This window comes from Arvicanthis niloticus, chromosome X, assembly GCF_011762505.2.
Source record: "Arvicanthis niloticus isolate mArvNil1 chromosome X, mArvNil1.pat.X, whole genome shotgun sequence".
In the NCBI taxonomy this organism is placed as follows: domain Eukaryota; kingdom Metazoa; phylum Chordata; class Mammalia; order Rodentia; family Muridae; genus Arvicanthis; species Arvicanthis niloticus.
Window position 1 is genome coordinate 129,589,232 of NC_047679.1, and position 21,615 is coordinate 129,610,846.

Genomic DNA, 21,615 nt, shown 5'->3' on the forward strand with positions numbered 1-21,615 from the left:
ACTAAGAATACCAAGGGCCAAATTCTCATAATTCTTTTTTAAATCTCTTCAGGTCACTCACTTACTAGTCTCCTAGTAAGTGCTGAATGAATTTTAGGAACCATAACTACTAGAACATAAAGTTTGGCAATGTAGCAGCCAAACTACTTCATTCAATATAATAACACTTTTAAAACTGAAATTAATTTTTTAAATTATATTTACTTATTTACCCAAATGTGTGTGTGTGTGTATGTGTGTGTGTGTGTGTGTGTACATATATACACATGTTCATGGCCATGGAAACTTTGTGAAGGTCTGAGGACAACTTGAAGGAGTTGTCTCTTTCCTTCCCCCCTGTAGATCCCAAGAATTGCACTTATGTCATCTTATCTGGTTTGGTGTCAAGCATCTTTATCTGCTGAACCATCTCACCAGCTTTGGATTGGACTTTAGCTACTATGATGATTTCACAGATATTACCCTAGTGCTGGATACAGATATTCTTCTAGGTAGTTCATTAAGGATCATTTCTTCTTCCATTGAATGCTGTACAAAATCACATGGTACATCAACTTAATGCTTGTGGGGCATTACTGACCTCTCTAAACATTTTTCTTAGAAACAGTGACCAGAAAAAAAAAAGAAACAGTGAACAGATATACCTATGAAAAAAAAGGCTTTCTCCTTTTCTAGCCTCTATTTTCTATTTTTATTAGTTAAGTAGTAAATATGTTGTGCTTACCTGAGGTCGCCAGGCATTAGTCCTTCCCTGGAGGTGAAGTCGAGCTTGTGAAGGAGACCAAGTGGCAAACATATTGGTGAAGTAGGATGAGGCAGTAATTTGTGTATCTGATATTACTTTACTTTCCATTCCCAATGGTATGCTGCAACCTCAAAGAAATGAAAGCATAATGTTGTCATATGGGTAGCCTGCAGCCTAGGTTTCACTGTGCTGCCTTCAATACTCTAGAGATATTGTCATCATGATAATTTTCAGACATCAATTTTTACACAATTTCTGCTATTGCTAAAATGCTCAGATTTTCTGGTCAGTTCTCCTTAGTTCTGCTTGATTTTAATTTTCCTTGTTAGAAATATAGGAAATGACTGTTTCTGGAGAACTACAGTAACAAACTCCTATTTTTGTAGTTCTGTTTGTTTCAGAACTGTGATGATTTTATCACTGACAGTTCTGTATTCCATGATAGAAATCCCTTTTCACAGTTTAAAATAGTTATTCTACTTATGGTTAGAAAAGAAAATAATATGGAATGATTTGGCACTTACTGTTTAAATCACAGCCCACCAACTCCATGCGAAGAGTACTACGGATGCTAGAATGGGTGGGGTGCAAGCGAATGTATCGAGCAATAATTGGAGGATTAAAACTATTGTGCTTAATCCCAGATGAATCCACATTGCCAAAGAAAACCTATTAGAAGGGATTATCAAAAATATGTGGAAAGTAAATACAAAGCATAAAAAGCTATTCTTTTTACATTTTACTTCTAATTTTGCCTCTGGCATTTAAAAAAATCAATAAATTCAAATGAAAATATGGTGAATACCAGCCTGGGAGCACATAGGAAGGGACCCATGGCTCCAGCTGTATATACAGGGGAGGATGGCCTTGTTGGGCATAGGTGGGAGAGGAGATCCTTGGTCCTGTGAAGGCTGGATGCCTCAGTGTGGGGGAATTTGAGGCTGGGGAGGTAGGAGTGGCTGGGTGGGTGGGTGCACATCCTCATAGAAGCAGGAGGAGGGGGGATGGGATAGGGGGTTCCTGGGTGTGGGGGGAAATGGGGGAAGGGGATAACTTCTGAAATGTAAATAAAATGTCAAAAAAAGAAAAAAGAAAAAAGAAAATATGGTGAGTAGATAAATGTTAGCATAGGATACATAAAGATTTTTTTAAGGCACCAAAAAGAAGAATGGAACAAGGTAGTTTGATATGATCTGGGTCAAATGACATGGTTTTCTATCTTGCACCCCTCATAAAAGTTGAGGAAGCTATTAGCACCATGTAACTATAGTATAGAAATAAGAGATACTTAGCTTTCATTTCACAAGAACAATGATTTGGAAGACATCCATCTATAGGCATCTTGGGATGTACTTGGGAGGTTAAGAAACACTATGGAAGCACCAAACCAAGTACAACTGTTTGATAGTGGCCTGCTGCCTGTAGTCCTGGCTCAGAAGCAGACTGACCACCTCTTGTGGACGCAGAGTAACCCCACTCATGTGTCTTAACATTATCTCTATTCACCCAAGTACCTTAGTAGGTTAACTTTCAATGGCACCCCTAGTAACATGTAGCTATGGTTTGGATAAAGTATTTCTTAAGGTTTCATGTGTTATAGGACTGATACTGAGTGCAGTGATATTACGTTATTATAGAGAGGATAAGAAGCTGGTTTGCATAGTCTTTTTTTTCTTCTAATGAAGAAATTTATTAGGAAAGGAAGTAAAAGTAGAACCCGCCAGACAGAATCCTCTTCATGAGGTCAGACTGCCACCTGTCTGTGTTTATCAGCTCAGGATGTAAAATGGCCACCAGGTTAAAAATAAATAAAAAGTCAAGAGTTCAGGCATATGAGAACAGAAATAAAAATCAAAACCTTAGAACTTTCATTCTTAAACATCTGTTTGTTCAACTATAGCTCAGTATTTTCCCGAAACTATTAAACAGACTTATTGCTTGAGTTGAGATTGTCCATTATTATTTTCTTTTTTTCTATTGGATATTATATTTACATTTCAGATTTTATCACCTTACCCCATTCCCCTCACCACCCAGGAACCCCCTATCCAATCCCCCTTCTCCTGCTTCTATGAGGGTGTGCCTCCACCTCCCCACCACTCCTACTTCCCCACCTTCAGATTCCCTCTCAGCCTTCATGGGACCAAAGATCTCCTCTCTCACCTCTGCCCAACAAGGCCATCCTCCCCTACATATACAGCTGGAGTCATGGGCCCATCCCTATGTGCTCCCAGGCTGGTGGTTTAGACCCTAGGGAGCTCTGGTTGGTTGGTATTGTTGTTCTCCTTATGGGGCCACAAGCCCTTTCAGTTCCTTCAGTCTTCTCTCTAACTCCTCCAAGGGAACCCCTTGATCAGATCAATGGTTAGCTGTGAGCATCTGCATCAGAATATGTCAGGATAAACAACTTCAGCAAAGTGGCTGGATATAAAATCAACTCAAACAAATCAGTGGCCTTCCTCTACTCAAGGATTAAATAGACTGAGAAAGAAATTAGGGAAATAACACCCTTCACAATAGTCACAAATAATATAAAATATCTTGGAGTGAATTTAACCAAGCAAGTGAAAGATCTGTATGACAAGAACTTCAAGTCTCTGAAGAAAGAAATCAAAGAAGATCTCAGAAGATGGAAAAAAAGATCTCCCATGCTCCTGGATTGTCAGGATTAATTTAGTAAAAATGGCCATCTTGCCAAAAGCAATCTACAGATTCAGTGCAATCCCCATCAAAATTCCAAATCAATTCTTCATAGAGATAGAAAGAACAATTTGCAAATTAATTTGAAATAATAACAACAACAACAACAACAACAACAACAACAAAACCCAGGATAGCGAAAACTATTCTCAACAACAAAAGAACTTCTGGGGGAATCACCATCCCGACCTCAAGCTGTACTACAGAGCAATAGTGATTAAAAACTGAATGGTATTGGTAGAGAGACAGGCAGGAAGATCAATGCAATAGAATTGAAGATCCAGAAATGAACCCACACACCTATTGTCACTTAATCTTTGACAAAGGTGCTAAAACCATCCAGTGGAAAAAGGACAGCATTTTCAACAAATGGTGCTGGTTCAACTGGAGGTCAGCATGTAGAAGAATGCAAATCAATCCATTCTTGTCCCCTTGTCTAAAGCTCAAGTCCAAGTGGATAAACGGACCTTCACATAAAACTAGGTACACTGAAACTAATAGAAGAGAAGGTGGGGAAGACCCTTGAATACCTAGGCACAGGGGAAAAGTTCCTGAACAGAACACCAATGGCTTATGCTCTAAGATTAAGAATTGACAAATGGCACCTCATAAAATTGCAAAGTTTCTGTAAGGCAAAGGATACTGTCAATAGGACAAAATGGCAACCAACAGATTGGGAAAAGGTCATTACCAGTCCTACATCCTATAGAGGGCTAATATCCAATATATACAAAGAACTCAAGAAATTACACTCCAGACAACCAAATAACCCTATTAAAAATGGAGTACAGAGCTAAACAAAGAATTCTCAACTGAGGAAACTCAAATGGCCGAGAAGCACCTTAAGAAATGCTCAACATCCTTAGTCATCAGGGAAATGCAAATCAAAACAACCCTGAGATACCTAACCTCACACCAGTCAGAATGGCTAAGATCAAAAACTCAGATGATAGTAGATGCTGGCGAGGATGTGGAGAAAGAGGAACACTCCTCCATTGTTGGTGGGATTGCAAGCTGGTACAACCACTCTGGAAATCAGTCTGGCAGTTCCTCAGAAAATTGGACATAGTATTAGCTGAGGACCCAGCTATACTACTCCTGGGCATATACCCAGAAGATGCTCCAACATGTAACAAGGACACATGCTCCACTATGTTCATAGCAGCCTTATTTATAATAGCCAGAAGCTGGAAAGAACCCAGGTGTCCTTCAACAGAGGAATGGATACAGAAAATGTGGTACATTTACACAATGAAATATTACTCAGCTACTAAAAACAATAAATTTGAGAAATTCTGAAGTAAATGGATGAAACTAGAAAATATCATCCTGAGTGAGGTAACCCAATCACAAAAGAACAAGCATGGTATTTACTCATTGATAAGTGGCTATTAGCCCAGAAGCCTGAAATAGCCAAGATGCAACTCACAGACCACATGAAGCTCATGAAGAAGGAAGACCAAGTGTGGATACCTCGGTCCTACTTAGAAGGAGTAACAAAATACTCAAGGGAGCAAATATGGAGATAAAGTGTGGGACAGAAACTGAAGGAGAGGCTGCCCGTCTGGAGACCATTCCACCTGGGTATCCATCCCATGTGCAGTCACCAAAGGTAGACGCTGATGTGGATGTCAGGAAGTGCATGCTGACAAGAGCCTGATATAGCTGTCTCCTTAGAGGTCTGCAAGAGTCTGACATATTCAGATGGTTTGCATAGTCTTAAGCAACAGTTTCAGCCTGAGCTGCTCCATTTTGAGTGTAAAAACCAAGAGAGAATGACTCTATATCTTGTTTATACAAGTGACAACCACTATCTGACAACATATTAGGAAGCACAAAATGATTGTTTATATCAGTAAATGATGTACCCATGTACACCAGACATATGAAGTTATCAATTTCATCACATAGAACCCCCTCATTTGGGACTGTAAAAGGAGCACCTCAAGACCAAAGTATGGTATACACACTAACCAGTCACAAAGTCACTTGCCATGAACCTTGTCCAGTATATTTGCCACATCAAAAGACTCTGCCTATGTTCCGGAGCTCAAGCTGTAGTGCAGTTTAGAGTTTTCCTTGCCTGTGACCTTGGCCCACTTCTATGTGACAGCTGAAATGTCTTGTGCACCTGACATCTCTGTAACTAAAAATGGCTCTGTGACATACTTCCCAAGAATTCTTATCAGGTCCCCTTTAAGTTTGCATCAGATCTCTTCCTATAACTTCAAGTTGGTATCTCTGAACTCTGCAGCTTCTTTAACACGTTTTAGTCATACTGTAACCTTCATATTTGTTTATTATTGTGTGAAATATTAATGCATGATCTGATAATTAATATTAGCAGTTAAGATTGAAATAAAAGAACCCAATATTTTGGCCAAAAACCAATTATCATGGTTAATTGGACCCATTTTCCAAACCATAGCCAATAAAACTAATATAATTTCTGAATTTATTTATTCAATAAACTCTGACCTTGTGGAAAAATACAAAATGTCCATCTGAGCTTCATGATAGTTAGGCAAGAGTTAGGGAAGTGGGAGAGAAGACAGATTCTTAAAGAAGCAGCTTAAAACTACACCTGGTCCTTTCTGTAGGGGCAGACTCCTAGCTTGTCTGTTCTGGGGAAGACACCATATTCTGACCCATCCCAGAGGATCTGCTGCACTCAGAGCAGTTGAGGATCCACTGCATCCAGAGCAGTTGACTCCTAGCTGGTCTGCTCCTGTGAAGATACCATATCCTGACCCATTGACAAGGGTTGGTATGAGCAGTGCCTCAAGCAGACCTTGGATGATAGCTCTGCAACCAATCCCACAACACCCAGAGGAAGCTGGACTGCCAGGAACTCTAATATGCCCAGGATCATAGGATCTCAGGATTCCAGAGACAGCTTATCTCCCAGGAGGTCATAAATCCAGGATCTCAGGATCACAAGATCACAGAGAGAGCTGAACTCTGAGGAGTCTGACACAACCAAGATAATAGGAGAGACAGGCTCCAGTCAGAGACAGTGAGTGCAGGTAGCACTAGAGATAACCAGATGGCGATAGGCAAGCGTAAAAACATAAGCCACAAAAACCATGGTTACTTGGCATCATCAGAACCTAGTTTTCCCACCATAGCAAGCCCTGGACACCCCATCACATTGGAAAAGCAGGATTCAGATTTAAAATCACTTCTCATGAGGATGATAGAGGACTTTAAGAAGGACATAAATAAGAAGACTAGATTCCAGAATTCAAACAAAAAATTATCTTGATACTAAAATTTGTTTTGAGAATTGTATATTGCAGAATACACAGCCTTGGTGTATCTACTTATCAAGCAAGCTGAGTAGACCTGCTCAAACTCTGAGGTCCTGGAATTCCATCTGGATGCAGTGAAGACACAGCATCAGAGGCTTATCAATTTACTCTTCCCCCCACTCCTCTTCTAATATCTCAACGCCCATAATCAGCTTGAAGAAGTTAATGAAGAGTCAGCGCCTTTATTCCCTGGGCTTGGGGACTAAGGTGGTAAATATTGGGCTGTCTTTCTAGAGAAAAGTAGCGGTTTTGTAGGAACAGAGAGGATTAGCTAGGATTTATTACATAGCCATAACCTATTAGTAGAAATCTGTACAATTATTATCAAGATGAAAATATAATTTCTTAAATGGCACCAATTTACTTTGATTACAAATTTTAAGGTTTTTATTGGTACGAGCTTCTTATTGATATAAAAGTGAGATGAATATTGATACTCTCATAGACATTGTACCAGTATAACACATTTAGGAATACAAGGCTTAGACCCAGTCCTTCTTTAACTTTTTCAACTGATTTGAGATGGTTAGCCTGTGAGTTAAGGGACTATAGCAAATTCATGGCTTGGAGTTTATTGTTTGGGTGTTTTTTTATGTTTTATTTAGAAATAGCTGAGAGGAGTTAACAGACAACAGTCCAGATTACCTTACCTGAATAGTTGGTTTTCAAAACGTCAGAAATCCTGACAGCTTCCTGTATTGAATTCTAAGAAGAAATTGAGCATCTTTGGAGTCACTCAAGTTGTGGTGAGAGAGCCACTAGACAAGAATTACCTCTTTCCATCTACAGACAAATTACTGTCCAGAAAAGGACACACTTGCAGAATAGTGGACTGATTATATCTGTCAATACAGAGTAATCAGCCCTTAATAATTCTACATCACTAAGGTCTGTCAGATGATCCTGGGCCAGAAGGCTGAAGAACAGATGCTCCAACGTTCTGTAGTATAGGGACTGTCCAGGTGTTCAATGGCCTCTATAAATTGGCTAAGTTTTAGAGGCTATGCTTTGTGCTTCCCATATTTTCAGTTAACTCAGTCATTCTGGATTTCTGACGGGGTTGAAAACTTAAAGTTTCATAGCCAATCCTGGCTATTTACTTTGAGAGGAAAGATCTGCGTGGATGGTTTTCAGCTGACATTCACTCTAAAGCCAAGAAAAAAAAAAGCCATGTTCAGAACTAAGTGTTTTAGTTAGGAGAGATGACAGAGGTTCTGGTTAGTCAACAAAATGATGGACTGGGTATTAGGACTATCTTGTACCTCACTGGTACAAATAGGCATAATTATGCTCTAAATGTATTTTGAGAGAAAAGTTTTATTTTAACAGGAAGGGTGATGTGTAGGAGGAGCTAAGGTGGAAAGAGTACAGAGAGGAAGAGAAGGAGCAAGGAGAGGAGAAGAAGGAGAGGAGAAGTTAGGTGATGAGAGAAAGAGGGGGGGGGCATGGAGGCAGTTGTTCACATGTTTCCACCAGTCAAAGATAGTTGATATATCTAGGTTGGGTATTGGGTTACACTTTTGATTGAGCAGTACCAAACTTATAAAGCCATTTATTAACATTTAAAAAAATGTATAAAAGCAAAAAGGAAAAGGGGGCATAGGGGTTTTCTAGGGAGGGGAAGTGGCAAACGGGATGGCATCTGAAATGTAAATAAAATATCCAATAAAAAAAAGAAAAAAGGGGAAAAAGAAAACCTAGGAAAGAAAGACAATTCCACCTCTAATAACAAAAATAACAGGAATCAACAATCACTGTTCCTTAATATCTCTTAACATCAATGGACTCAATTCCCCAATTAAAAGACATAGGCTAATGGACTGGATTCATAAACAGGACCCAGCATTTCTGCATACAGGAAACTGTCTTTGCTCAGTGACAAAGGCAGACTCTACCTTAGAAGAAAAGGCTGGACAACAATTTTTCTGCTTGCTCCAAGCCTGGGACAGAATCACCCCACCCTCTGGCTCACAAGACCCTGCCTTCTCCATGCTTTTCTCCACCAAAAGCCACTCTCTCTGACTTTATTCTTAGAACTAAAATGAGCTTAGAGATAAAAATTCCTGACACTGTAGCCAGAGACATCCTTCTTAAAAACAACATTTGGGAGGATATGACTTCTGAGTTTAGGCTTGCTGTCCAAGGGCTCAAAAATTAACACTATGATACCTGGTTTGTGGCTACCTAAGACAGGAACAATATCATATCAGGTGGCTTTTGTAGCTCAGGCTTTGGCAGTGTTGATAAAAACAGAAGTGATCTGCTTTAAATGTAGCAGAAAATGGCACTGGAAAAATGAATGTCTAAAAACAGCCCTTCCCATGAGGGACCCCAATGCCCATAAGACAGTCTGCCCATGATGTTGCAAAGACTTCCACTGAAAAAAAGGTTGTCTCTACTGTATGATAAAGGTGGAAAACAACTAGAACCTTTACATTTAAAACAGGTCAGCCCTCAGCCCTGTCAATAAAAGGGAAAACTGTTCTTATAGAGGCTTTATGGGTGTCCAGCATCTCAGAAAACTCCCGCCCAAAAGTCATCATAAAAATAGATAACAAGCCATTCAAATGCCTTATTGATACTGGGGAAGACAAGAAGACAATTTTGAGACACGAGATCCCACAAGACTGGCAGCTAGTTCCCAGGCCTGAGATTTAAGCACAGGGGGCTGCTTCCATGTTTTTTTTTTTTTTTTTATCACTAAACAAGCCTGTAGTTGGGAAGACCCTGATGAAGAAGCTACCGATCTAATACACCCTCTAATAACCAACACTGTCATCAAACTTCTGGGGAGAGATATTTTAGAAGCCCTAGAAGTGGTATTTGCTAGTCAACTGTGGCACAAGTGGACCATGCCACCAAACAGAAGTACTGGAAAAGTTGAGGAGGCTCAAACCCTAGGGAATCTCAGAATTGGGCACACACTCATTGCCAACCAAGGTCCTACACTGCACCCACCATTACCTGTCTAAGTTCCCTCCCTGCAGTTCAGCTTGGTGTACAACAGGCCTGAGTACCCTGAGGGAGAAGCAGACAGACACAAGATGATAGGGGGATGGAAAAAGAAGTTTAAATGGAGGTGTTATGCTTCTCCCAGTGCCAAATGTGGGATACCTTTCTTTGGGTGGTTATTAGGTGGGCATCCTAGAGACTCTCTCATACCAATACAATCCAAGCTATTGGCATTGCTGTCCCCTTTTATGGTAAGATCATATTGCTGAAGACATCACATACTTTGGTTACAAGGCCTAGAGAAAACAAGTTGGTATCTACCTGGAAGCTCACTCCCTGTTGGCTAGATTTCAGAGTACTAGACGGTGCTGTGTCATCTGAGAAGAGGGAACTTCAATTGAGAAAATGCCTCCATAAGATCAAATGTATGACATTTTCTTAATTAGTGATTGATTGGGGAGGGATCAACCCATTGAGGGTGCCATCCCTGGGTTGGTAGTCCTGGGCTCTATAAGAAAGCAGGCTGGAGCACGCCTTTAATCCCAGCACTTGGGAGGCAGAGGCAGGCGGATTTCTGAGTTAGAGGCCAGCCTGGTCTACAGAGTGAGTTCCAGGCCAGCCAGAGCTACACAGAGAAACCCTGTCTCAAAAAACAAAAAAAAAAAAAACAACAAAAAAAAAAAAAAACCAAAAAAAAAACCCAAAAAAAAAAAAAAAAAAAAAAAAAAAAAAAAAAGCAGGCTGGGAGGGAATAAAGGGGGCCAGTATCAGGTATAGGAAGAGACAGGAGAGATGTCCAGAGGGTCAGGAGAATGAATAGAAATATGTAGCAGTGGGGGGTGGGGAATGGGGAGAACCACTAAAAAGTACCAGACACCAGGGAAGCAAGAGGTTCCCAGGCCCCAACAGGGATGACATTAGCAGAAATACCCAACAGAGGGGAGATAGAACCTGAAGAGTCACCTCCAGTAGATAGGCATGGCCCCCAGATGAGGGATGGGGCCACCAACTCATCTCAAAAATTTTAACCCAGAATTATTCTTGTCTAAAGGAAACATGAGGACAAAAAATGGACCACAGACTGCCTCACCTTGGGATCCATCCCATGTGTAGATTCCAAACCTTGACACTATTGCTGATGCCAGGAAGTACTTGCTGACAGGAGCCTGGTATAGCTGTCCCCTGAGAGGCTCAGCAAGCACATGACTACGACAGATGCAGATACAGCCAACCACTGGACTGAGCCCAGGGACTCAAGAGTTAGAGGAAGGACTGAAGGAGCTGAAGGGGATTGCAACTCCATAGGAAAAACAACAATATAATTAACTAGACTCCCCAGAGCTCCCAGGGACTAAATCACCAACTAGAGTATACATGGATGGGACCATGGCTCCAGCTGCACATGTAGCAGAGGATGGCCTTATCTGGCATCAATGGGAAGGGAGGCCCTTGGTCCTGTGAAGGCTCAATGCCCCAGCATAGGGAGGTGCTAGAGAAGTGAGGCAGATGTGGATGGGTGGGGAAGCACCCTCTTAGAAACAAAGGGGAAGGGGATGGGATGGAGGGTTTGCAGAGGGGAAACCATGAAGGGGAACAACATTCAAAATGTAAAAAAAAAAAATAATATAACTAATTTATAAAGGAGAGAGAGAGAGAAAGAGAGAGAGAGAGCATGAGCAGGCAGGCAGGCTGAGGAAGTCATGGGGAGGAAGCCAGTAAGCAGCAGCCTACCCCACCCCATGACCAATCAGTTCCTGATTCCATGTTCTTGTCCTGCTTGAGTTCTTGTCCTGAATTCCTTGAATGATGGACTACAATATGGAGGTGTAGCCAAATAAACCCTTTCCTTCAGAAATCATTAATAGTTCTACCAAGGACCCAGATATATCACTCTTAGGTATATACCCAAAAGATGTCCCAGTATACCACAAGGACACATGCTCCACCATGTTCATAGCACCCTTATTTGTAATAGCCAGAAGCTGGAAACGACCCAGATGTCCCTCAAAGGAAGAATGGATACAGAAGAAGAGAGCCAGGTATGCTGGCATATGCTTACAATTTTAACACTGGGAGAGAAGCAGAAAGATTAAGAATTGAAGGTCATCCTATCCTCAACTACATAGTGAGTTTCAGGCCAGCTAGAGCCAAGACTCCTCACTCACTCACTCACTCACTCACTCACTCACTCACTCCATCCATCCATCCATGCTATCTATCCATCCATTCATCCATCATCCATATAAATAGACAGATCCATATATGTGTGTGTGTGCGTATAAATTTTTTTTGTTGTTTTTTTCGAGACAGGGTTTCTCTGTATAGCCCTGGCTGTCCTGGAACTCACTCTGTAGACCAGGCTGGCCTCGAACTCAGAAATCCGCCTGCCTCTGCCTGTGTGTATAAATTTTAAGGAAATTATTATTTAGTAAATAAAGAAGAATAGGTTACAGACATAAAGTTATATTTATGGCCCGCTCCATGAAATGGAACCCATACCTTACGCTGCTGAAGTAGCCAAGAGCCTGAGACTAGATAGGTCATGGGCTTAGGGAATTATTTAATAATATTATCCTGCTAAAGGAACATAGCAACAGAATGACTCCTAATGACATACTGTTTTATGATCAGTGCCTCATTCAAGCCTCATCAGAGAAGCTTCTTTGTGGAGTACATGGGAACACTAACACAGAGATCCACAACTAGACAATGTGCTCAGAGTGAGAGACTTTAGAATATTCAATCCTAAATGGTGTGTATTTATCAACTTCTTCCTTCTCAAGGCTCGTGATCTATGTGGAAGACGAAGCTGAAAGACTGTAAGCTAGGTGATGGATGCTTCCAAGTAAACAGTATCTTCCAGACACAACTGAACTGATGAACATATGAATTCAAAGCAACTGTTACAGCATAAATAAGAACTTCACAAGTTCAATCCACGGGAATTACTGAGAGGGAGAAATTGAAACGTAGGGGGTTCCACCCCTAACCAAGAAGTTATTTGCAATTGATACCTGTTGGCAAATGGAAAATCAGTTTTCTTTTATGGAATGTCACTGGGTATATCAACCATAATCCAGGTCAGGGCTCATAGTCAGGATATGTTGGCCAACATAAAGTAAACTCTATGTTTTTTATGTGGGTTTGTTTACTTTTTTTCATTTTAGCATTTTTTGTCTTATTGCTGTTGGTTTTAACTTTTTCCCTCCTCCTCCTCCTCTTTTTTTTTTTTTTTCTGAGATAGGGTTTCTCTGTCTAACCTTGACTGTCCTAGAGCTCACTCTGATGACCAGGCTTGCCTAGAACTCATAGAGATCCACTTGTTTCTGCCTCCTGAGTACTGGAATTAAAGGCATGTGCAACCAACACCCACTTTTGTTTTGATTTTCATTTTTGTGTTTCTGTGTTTCTTTTAGAGAGAGAGAGAGAGAGAGAGAGAGAGAGAGAGAGAGAGAGAGAGAGAGAGGAGAAAATATAAAGTTGGTTAGGTATTAGAGTAGGAGGATCTAGGAAGAGGTTGGAAGAGAGAAAACACATGCTCAAAATATATTATATGAATAGATAGGGGGTTAAGTACTGGCAAAACACTTGATGCAATTCAATCTTAATTACAAACAATATAGAAACAGAGAATTTTTGTTTAGACAAAGTATCATTATGAATCCCTGGCTGATCTGGAACTACCTATATAGACCAGACTGCCCTTGAACTCAGAGTTCCAACTGAACTGCCTTTGACTCTCAAGTGCTAGGAGTAATGATGTATATCACTATATGTGGCTAGAAGGAAACTTTTTATATGTGTTAAACAGTATTTGCTTAAAACCAACAAGAAACATATTAAACATGGGATACAGTTGTATTTCAAGAACAAAGTAGGCATATTTGTGTATATTTCTGTGTGTATCACAACACATTAGTACAATTATGTTTTCTGCTTACCAGGTTCTGTCAATATCATGTGTATGATACACATGTGTATGATAATGTAATAGGTACCACTGTGGTATTTTTGTAGCATATCAAGAGCCATTTTGGCAATTGTTACTACATTCTGTAATTCTCTATTAGCTCCTATGTCATACTCACCTATATTCTCAGCATATGGAGAATATTATGGCCTGAGTGTGAGGGAACAGGGTTTTGCATTGATGTAATAGCCATATAAGTGAAAATGGACAAAATGGTGGGGTGCATAGAGAGAAAAAAGTTAGAATACACTTTGGGTATAGCTAATCAGAAGTGTAAAATTAGAGAAGTATATCCAAGAATGTTAGGAATTTATGTCCTTTAATTTCCTTGAGCTTACCTCTAGAGAATAAATTCTCAAGGTTTCCCTATTCTTTCATGTAAAAGACAGATCTGAATCTCCATTCATGGTTTTGGTGGATGGCTGGAAGGGCATGATGACAAGAACCTGATATAGCTGTCTCCTTAGAGGTCTGCCAGAGACTGACACATTCAGAGGACGATGCTCATAGCTAACCACTGATCTGATCAAGGGTTTCCCAATGGAGAAGTTAGAGAGAAGACTGAAGGAGCTGAAAGGGTTTGTGGCCCCATGAGGAGAGCAACAATACCAATCAACCAGACCTCCCCAGGGTTTAAACCACCAGCTTGGGAGCACATAGGGAGGGACCCATGACTCCAGCTGTATATGTAGGGGAGGATGGCCTTGTTGGGCATAGGTGGGAGAGGAGATTCTTGGTCCCATGAAGGACAAACACCGAGTGGGGGGGAATGTGAGGGTGGGGAGGTGGGAGTGGGGATGTAGGTGGGGACACATCCTCATAGAAGCATGAGGAAGGGGTATGGTATAGGAGGTTCCTGGGTGGTGGGAGAAATGGGGTAAGGGGATAAAATCTGAAATGTAAATATAATACCCAATACAAATTAAAAAAAAAGGAAAATTCATATTCTCAAAAACAACAAAAAAGGAAATTCATATTCTTATAACATCTATATTTCTCTCTCTCTCTCTCTCTTTCTCTTTTTCTCTTGCTCTCTCTTTCTTGGCTCTCAGCACAAGCCAATCTTTTTTCCATATTTTTATTGGTTATTTTATTTATTTGCATTTCAAATGTTATCCCATTTCTCCTCTACAAACCGCCTATCCCCTCCCCCACCCCCTGCCTCAATGAGGGTGTTCACCTACCTGCCCTCCCACTTCTGCCTCAGTGCCCTGAATTCCCCTATGCTGGGTCATCGAGCCTCCACAGGACCAAGGGGCTCCTCTCCTACTGATGCCAGATACAGTAATCCTCTGCTACTTATCCAGTACTTATCCAGCTGATGAGTCCCCCCCCCCCAACATGTGTACTCTATGGGTACATTTACACAATGGAGTACTACTCAGCTATTAAAAACAATTACTTCATAAAATTTGCAGGCAAATAGATGGAACTTGAAAATATCATCCTCAGTAAGGTAACCCAGTCACAAAAGAACACACATAGTATGTACTCACTGATACCTGATATTAAACAAAAAAAATCTCAAAATACCCATGATACAACTCACAGACCATAAGAAACCTAAGAAGAAGAAAGACCACAACAAAGTGTGGATGCTACAGTTCTACTCAAAAGTTGAAAGAAAATAATCTTGGAAGGTAGAGGGAGAAAGGGATCTGGGAGGGAGAGAGGAAGGGGAGGGAAAAGAGGGGCTGGTTCAGATATGGGAGGAGACTAGGGAGAAGTACAGAGGATCAAGTATTTGAAAGGTGTGTAGCAGTGGGGGAGGGGGAACAGGGTTTAGCCACTAGAAAGTTCTGGATGCCAGGGACTCAAGAGATTCCTAGGACCCAACAGAGAGGACATTAGCTGAAATACCCAACAAAGGTGAGCTAGAACCTGTAGAGACCATATTCAGTGGTTAGGCACGGCCTCAGATTGAGAGATGGGGCCATCCACCCATCTCAAAAATAATAATCTAGAATTCCTCCTGTCAAAAGGAAATGCAGGGGTAAAGAATGGAGCAGAGATTGAAGGAAAGGCCATCTAGAGACTATTCCACCTAGGGATCCATCCCATATACAGACACAAAACCCAGACACTATTGTTGATTCGAAGAAATGCTTGCTGACAGGAGCATGGTGTAACTGTCACCTGAGAGGCTCTGCCAGAGTCTGATCAATACAGATGTGGATGCATGAAGTCAAACATTGGACTGAACATGGAGACTCCAATGGAAGAGTTAGGGCAAAGACTAAAGGAGCTGAAGGGGTTTGCAACCCCATAGGAAGAACAAAAATATCAACCAACCAGACCCCTCAAATCCTCCAGGGACTAAAACAATACCATCTATATTTCTATCATCTATGAAAGTATTAAAACTTCTACTTTTTTGTTTGCATGTTCATAAACATTCATAATAACTCACAGGAAGAAAATTAATTTTTAGAGCTTGTAGGTTGTACCATCTGTCAAAAGATCTTTAAACTTTTCATGTACTCATATGAAAGAACTAATTACATACCATTAAGGTTCCAGTGGAATTTCCTCGATAACTCAGCCACTTCTTCCCATCAAGGCTATACATGATGATAAATTGAGAGATATAAAGGCTGGAAAATTTCTGACGGGCACCCTGAGTCTTGATGCCATGAATAATCATTGGTGCCAACAGATCTACCTACCAATTAAAACAACTTATTTTAATCTATTTTTAAAAGTACATAAGTATATTCTGAAAATTATTAGTTTTCATTGCTATTAATTATCCACTTAGGAAAACTCTATTGCTTCAACTATGTTGCATATTCAGGGAAAGCAGGCACTAATGTTAAAATATGACCATATATGTATGTAAAGCCATGAAACATGTGTCTGTTGTTTTGAATATTCTTGGCCCATGGAGTGGTAGTATTAGGTGTAGCTTTGTTGTCTTGAAGCCAGTCTTCTCCTGTTTGCCTTCAGATCAAGATGTTGAACTCTCAGCTCCTCCTGTGCCATGCCTGCCTGTGAGCTGCTATACTTCTGCCTTGATGATAATGAACTGAACTTCTGATCCTGTAAGCCAGCCCTAACTAATTGTTGTTCTAATTAGAGTTGTGTTGGTCATGGTATATGTTCACAGAAGTAAAACCCTAACTAAGACAATATGATAGGAATAAGTAAACAGGTATTTATTGAATTATCTATCCACTTCTTGGCAAACTAGATCACTTTCAAATCACTGAGTCATTTCCTCCTCAAACACATCCATGGGGCTGCACATATAAACCAGAATGGCCTAATACATGGACCTGATTGTTCATGGGCTAAATGACTATTTTTTGATATGTTTAGTTAAATAAAATGCCTTATTAAGATGAACTTCATGGACAAGGATCATTGAGTAATGTGGTTGCTGTGCAGGCATGGGAATCTGACTTTAGATCCCAGCACCCACAGAAAACCCAAGAATAGAAACTATTGCAGCCACTAAGGAAATCAGTGTGGAGACTCCTCAAAAGCTAAAAATAGAACTACCAGAACTATTACATGGTCCAGTTATACCACATTTGGGCATATATCCAAAAATCTCCATTTTATATTATAGAGTTGCCTGCTGCTTATCCATGTTCATTGCTGCTCTACTCATAATAGCCAGAAAATGGAAATGGCCTAGATATCAATCAGCTGATAAATGGATCAAGGAAATGTGGCATATTTATACAATGAAATATTATTTAGCTATTACAATACTGAAATTATGACATACTAAAGCACATGGGTGGATCTGGAAACAACCATTCTAAGTGAGGTAACCAAGACCAGACAGAAAGACAAATATTACTTGTTTTCTCTTATTTGTGGATGTTAAGTTTTGAATCTTTAGAAATATGTGTTTCATTTGGAACACCCATAGAAGTTGGGAAGTTACTTAAGGGCCATGGAAGGGGGGCTTTTATGTGAGGGAAAATAGGACATTCTAGTAAAATGGTTAAAAGGGAATTATAGAAAAAGGTTTGAATTTGGATTGGGGTGGGAAGAGTCAGGAGAAGAGTGCAAATAACATTTAAAGTCTTTTTGAAAAAGTCATATAGAATATGGCTCCCATAAGCTCATATATTTCAATTCATGTTTATTAGAAATTACAACTACTGGAGAGGGTTTAGGAGGTATAGCCTTGTTGGGGGAAGTGTGTCACTGGGGGTAGGCTTTGGAGTTTCAAAAGCACAATTCAGGCCCCATATCACTCTCTTCCTGCTGACTGAGGTTCTGGATGTAGCACCTTCAGCCACTTCTTCAGCACCATATTTGCCTGAATGCCAGCATGCTTCCTACCATGATAACAATGGACTAAACCTCTGAAATTATAAGCCATCCCCAATTAAATACTTTCTTTTATAAGAGTTACCTTGGTCATGGTGTCTCTTCACAGCAACAGAACACTGACTGAGACAGAAGTTGGTACCAGGAGTATTGCTGCTTCAGGCCTGACCATGTTGCTTGTGGCAGTATGTGGACTTTGGATTAAGAAAGCAGTTGAACTCTTTAAGTGTGGCCTAAAGGGTCATACTAGTAGTTTAGAAGAGAGTGGTTCTGAGAGCAATTTAGATTATGATAGCCCTTTGCCCTTCTCTTTAAAAAAAAATCTGCCTGAAAAAAAAAAATCTGCCTGAGGCTAAATTAAAGGGTTTTAGATTAATATCATTTGCAGGGGAGATTTCAAGACAGCCTAGTATTGACTCTGTCATGTGGTTATTAGTGGTTGTTCCTATGCAGATTTATATTGAAAAGGAACAAGCTGAGCAATGAAAAATACAAAATGTACAGCTTGAGCAGAAAAGTGGCCTCAGAAAGTGTAATGGTGCTGAGTCTAGTGTTCAAGGAGATAAAAACTTTACAGAAAAGCTCCAGGCTATATGGAATAAAAGGAGTGAGTGGTGGCCCAGGGAAAGACCCCATCCAGCTTTCAACTTATGAAAATGAATTAATAAAAAGCTTAAGCAGTGAAGGAAACCATTGAAAACAAAAAGCTGGTGAAGATGCAATTGAATGAGGGGCCAAGTTCCAGCCACAGAACTTGGCAGTTTTGGCTATGTGGTTCTGTTTTTACAGTCAAGGATACAAGAAAGGGGTTGTGATATTTCCCTCTGAGGCTAAAGAAAACTGCTAAGGTTCAGAAAGGCAGTTGTGTGGAGCTGTGAAAATGAAGCTTAGATTTCAACCGAGTCCCCAAGAAGTTGTAGCTCTGGGATACCTGCCAAGGAGAGCTGCAGACTGAGTGTAGAACCAACTCAAGAGAAACACATTGCAGTCAGCAAAGATAAAAGGTGTTAAAAAGAGATCTGTGCTAGCTAGTTTTATGTTAACTTGACATAAACTAAGTTATCTGAGGAGAAGAAACCTCAATTTTAAAATGCCTCTGTGCCGGTTGGTGGTGGCGCATTCCTTTAATCCCAGCACTTGGGAGGCAGAGGCAGGCGGATTTCTGAGTTCGAGGCCAGCCTGGTCTACAGAGTGAGTTCCAGGACAGCCAGGGCTACACAGAGAAACCCTGTCTCAAAAAACAAAAAAATGCCTCTGTAAGACTGGGCTGTAGTGATTGATGTAAAAGAACCCAGCCTACTGTGATTGGTGTTATCTCTCGGCTCGTAATTCTGGGTTCTATAAAAATGTAGGCTGAATGAGCCATGCTGAACAAGACAATAAGAAGCATTTTCCCATAGCATCTACATCAGCTCCTGCTTCTAGATTTCTGCCCTGAGTTCCTTCCTGACTTCCTTTGATGATTCAAGATAGGCAAATAAAGCCTTTCCTCCCTAAGCTACTTTGGTCATGATGCTTCATCACAGCAATAGTAACTCTATCTAGACAAGATCCGAAAATTGTTTTGATATCAGACATGGATATTCAAAATTTGGAGTTTGCCCTGCTGGTTTTAGGTCTTGCTTTGGCCCAGTATTTCCTCACTATGCTGCTTTTCTCATTTTTTTTTTTTTGGAATGGAAATGTATATTTGGTGCCATTGTATATTGGAAGTATGTCATCTGTGATTTGATTTTGATTTTATAGAGGTTACTCTTAAGAGATTGCCTTGAGTCTCAGAAAAGACTTTGAATTTTGAGGACTCCTAGTAATGAAGGATATAGAGCCTGAACTGGTAATCTTTGGTAACTTGGAAAGGCTTCCATTGGTAGTATTAGGATACCAATTCAGTCACAATATACCTGTCCTGCCTGCAAGATGTGTTGGGGCAATGGTGGCTCAGAGCTTGTGAGAATTGACAACCAATGACTCATCTAACTTGAAGCCCAAGCCATAAGAGGGAGCCTAAGCCCTATTCCTGGATGTCCAGGAATTACAAACTGAATGGCTTGGAAACCTAGGGTAGAATGAAACATGATTGATTTTTTTTAAAAGCCGCAAATTGATCCTTAATAATATTTTGTTATACTCATAGACCAGTACCCAGTTATCATCAGAGGGACTTCTAGCAGCTGATGGTAGTAGATGCAGAGACCTAACACCCAAATATTAGGCAGGGCTCAGTATTTTAGGGTTTCTATTGCTGTGAAGAGATACCATGACCTAGGCACCTCTTATAAAGGACATTTAATTGAGGCTGGCTTACAGGTTTAGAGGTTCAGTCCATTATCATCGTGGCAGGAAGCATGGCAAGCATGCAGGCAGGCATGGTGCTGGAGGAGCTGAGAGTTCTACATCTTCATCCAAAGGAAGCCAAGAGCAGACTGTCTCTTCCACACTGGGTGAAGCTTCAAAGCCCACACACAGTGACATACTTCCTCCAACAAGGCCACACCCACTCAAACAAGGTCACACCTCTTAATAGTGCCACTCCCTGGGCCAAGCATATCCAAGTCATCACACTCAGGAAACCCTGTAGAAGAGTGGGAGGAAGGATTGTAGGAGCCAGAAGGGCCAAGGACATGAAGAAAATACATTCCATAGAATTAACTAAAAAGGGCTCATAGGGGTTCACACAGATTGAAATAGCAATCACAGAACCTACAGGAGTCTGTGCTAGGTCCTCTATATACATGGTGCTGTTGTTTAGCTTAGAGTGCTTGTGGAACTCCTAAAAATGGGAGAGGAGGTGTAGGCAAAATTCTTTTGCCTACTCTGGGGATCCTTTTCCACCTACTGAGTTACCTTGTCCAGCTTTGATATGAGGGTTTGTGCCCAGTCTTATTGCATCTTGTTATGTCATATTTTGCTGATATCCCTGGGAAATCTGCTCTTTTCTGAAGGGAAACAGGAGTAGATCTAGAGGAAAGGGCAGGTGGGGGTAGGGCTGGGAGGAGTGAAAGGAGGGAAGCCATGGTCAGGATGTATTTTATGAGAGAAGAATAAAATTTTTACAGATTTGAACTAAATATATTTTCTACATTATGATATGGTTATAAGCCTATGGGAACCAGGGAGTGGAATTAGGTGGTTTGAATAAGAATGGTCCCCATAGGCTCATATATTTGAATGCTTGATCATCAAGGAGTGTCACTACTTGAGAGGGATTGGGAGTCGTGGCCTTGACAGGATAGGTGTGGCATTGTTAAAGGAATTGTGTTACTAGGGGGTGAGATTGAGGTTTCAAAAGCACAAACCAGGCCCAGTTTAGCATGCTCTTCCTACTGCCTGTGGATCCAGATGTAGAACTCTCAGCTACTTCTCCAGCACCATGTCTGCCTACATGCTGCCATGCTCCCTGTCTAAACAACAACAGAATAAATTGTAACTGAAACTGTAAATGAGCTCCAATTAAAAGCTTTCCTTTCTAAGAGTTGCCATGGTCATGGTTTCTCTTCACAGCAATAGAACACTAAGACATGTATCTAATACCTAATACTGTAGAAGATAGATACACACATACACACACACACACACACACACACACACACACACACACACACACACACACACACAGAGAGAGAGAGAGAGAGAGAGAGAGAGAGAGAGAG

General features: G+C 40.7%; 1 protein-coding gene across 12 annotated transcripts in view; it reads right to left on the reverse strand.

The window, feature by feature from the left end:
- The window catches only part of F8 (coagulation factor VIII), a 181,843-nt gene that overhangs the window by 29,574 nt on the left and 130,654 nt on the right, over positions 1 to 21,615 (reverse strand). For 9 of the 12 annotated variants that reach the window (XM_076918475.1, XM_076918473.1, XM_076918476.1 and 6 more), the window contains 3 exons: positions 16,185 to 16,340; positions 1,270 to 1,414; positions 725 to 873 (listed from right to left, as the gene is read on the reverse strand). In XM_076918475.1, coding sequence (XP_076774590.1) covers positions 725 to 873; positions 1,270 to 1,414; positions 16,185 to 16,340 — 450 coding nt within the window. Of the gene's footprint in view, positions 1 to 724; positions 874 to 1,269; positions 1,415 to 16,184; positions 16,341 to 20,809; positions 20,952 to 21,615 lie in introns of those variants that run through there. The other 3 variants (XM_076918483.1, XR_013105888.1, XM_076918480.1) reach the window with 3 other exon arrangements.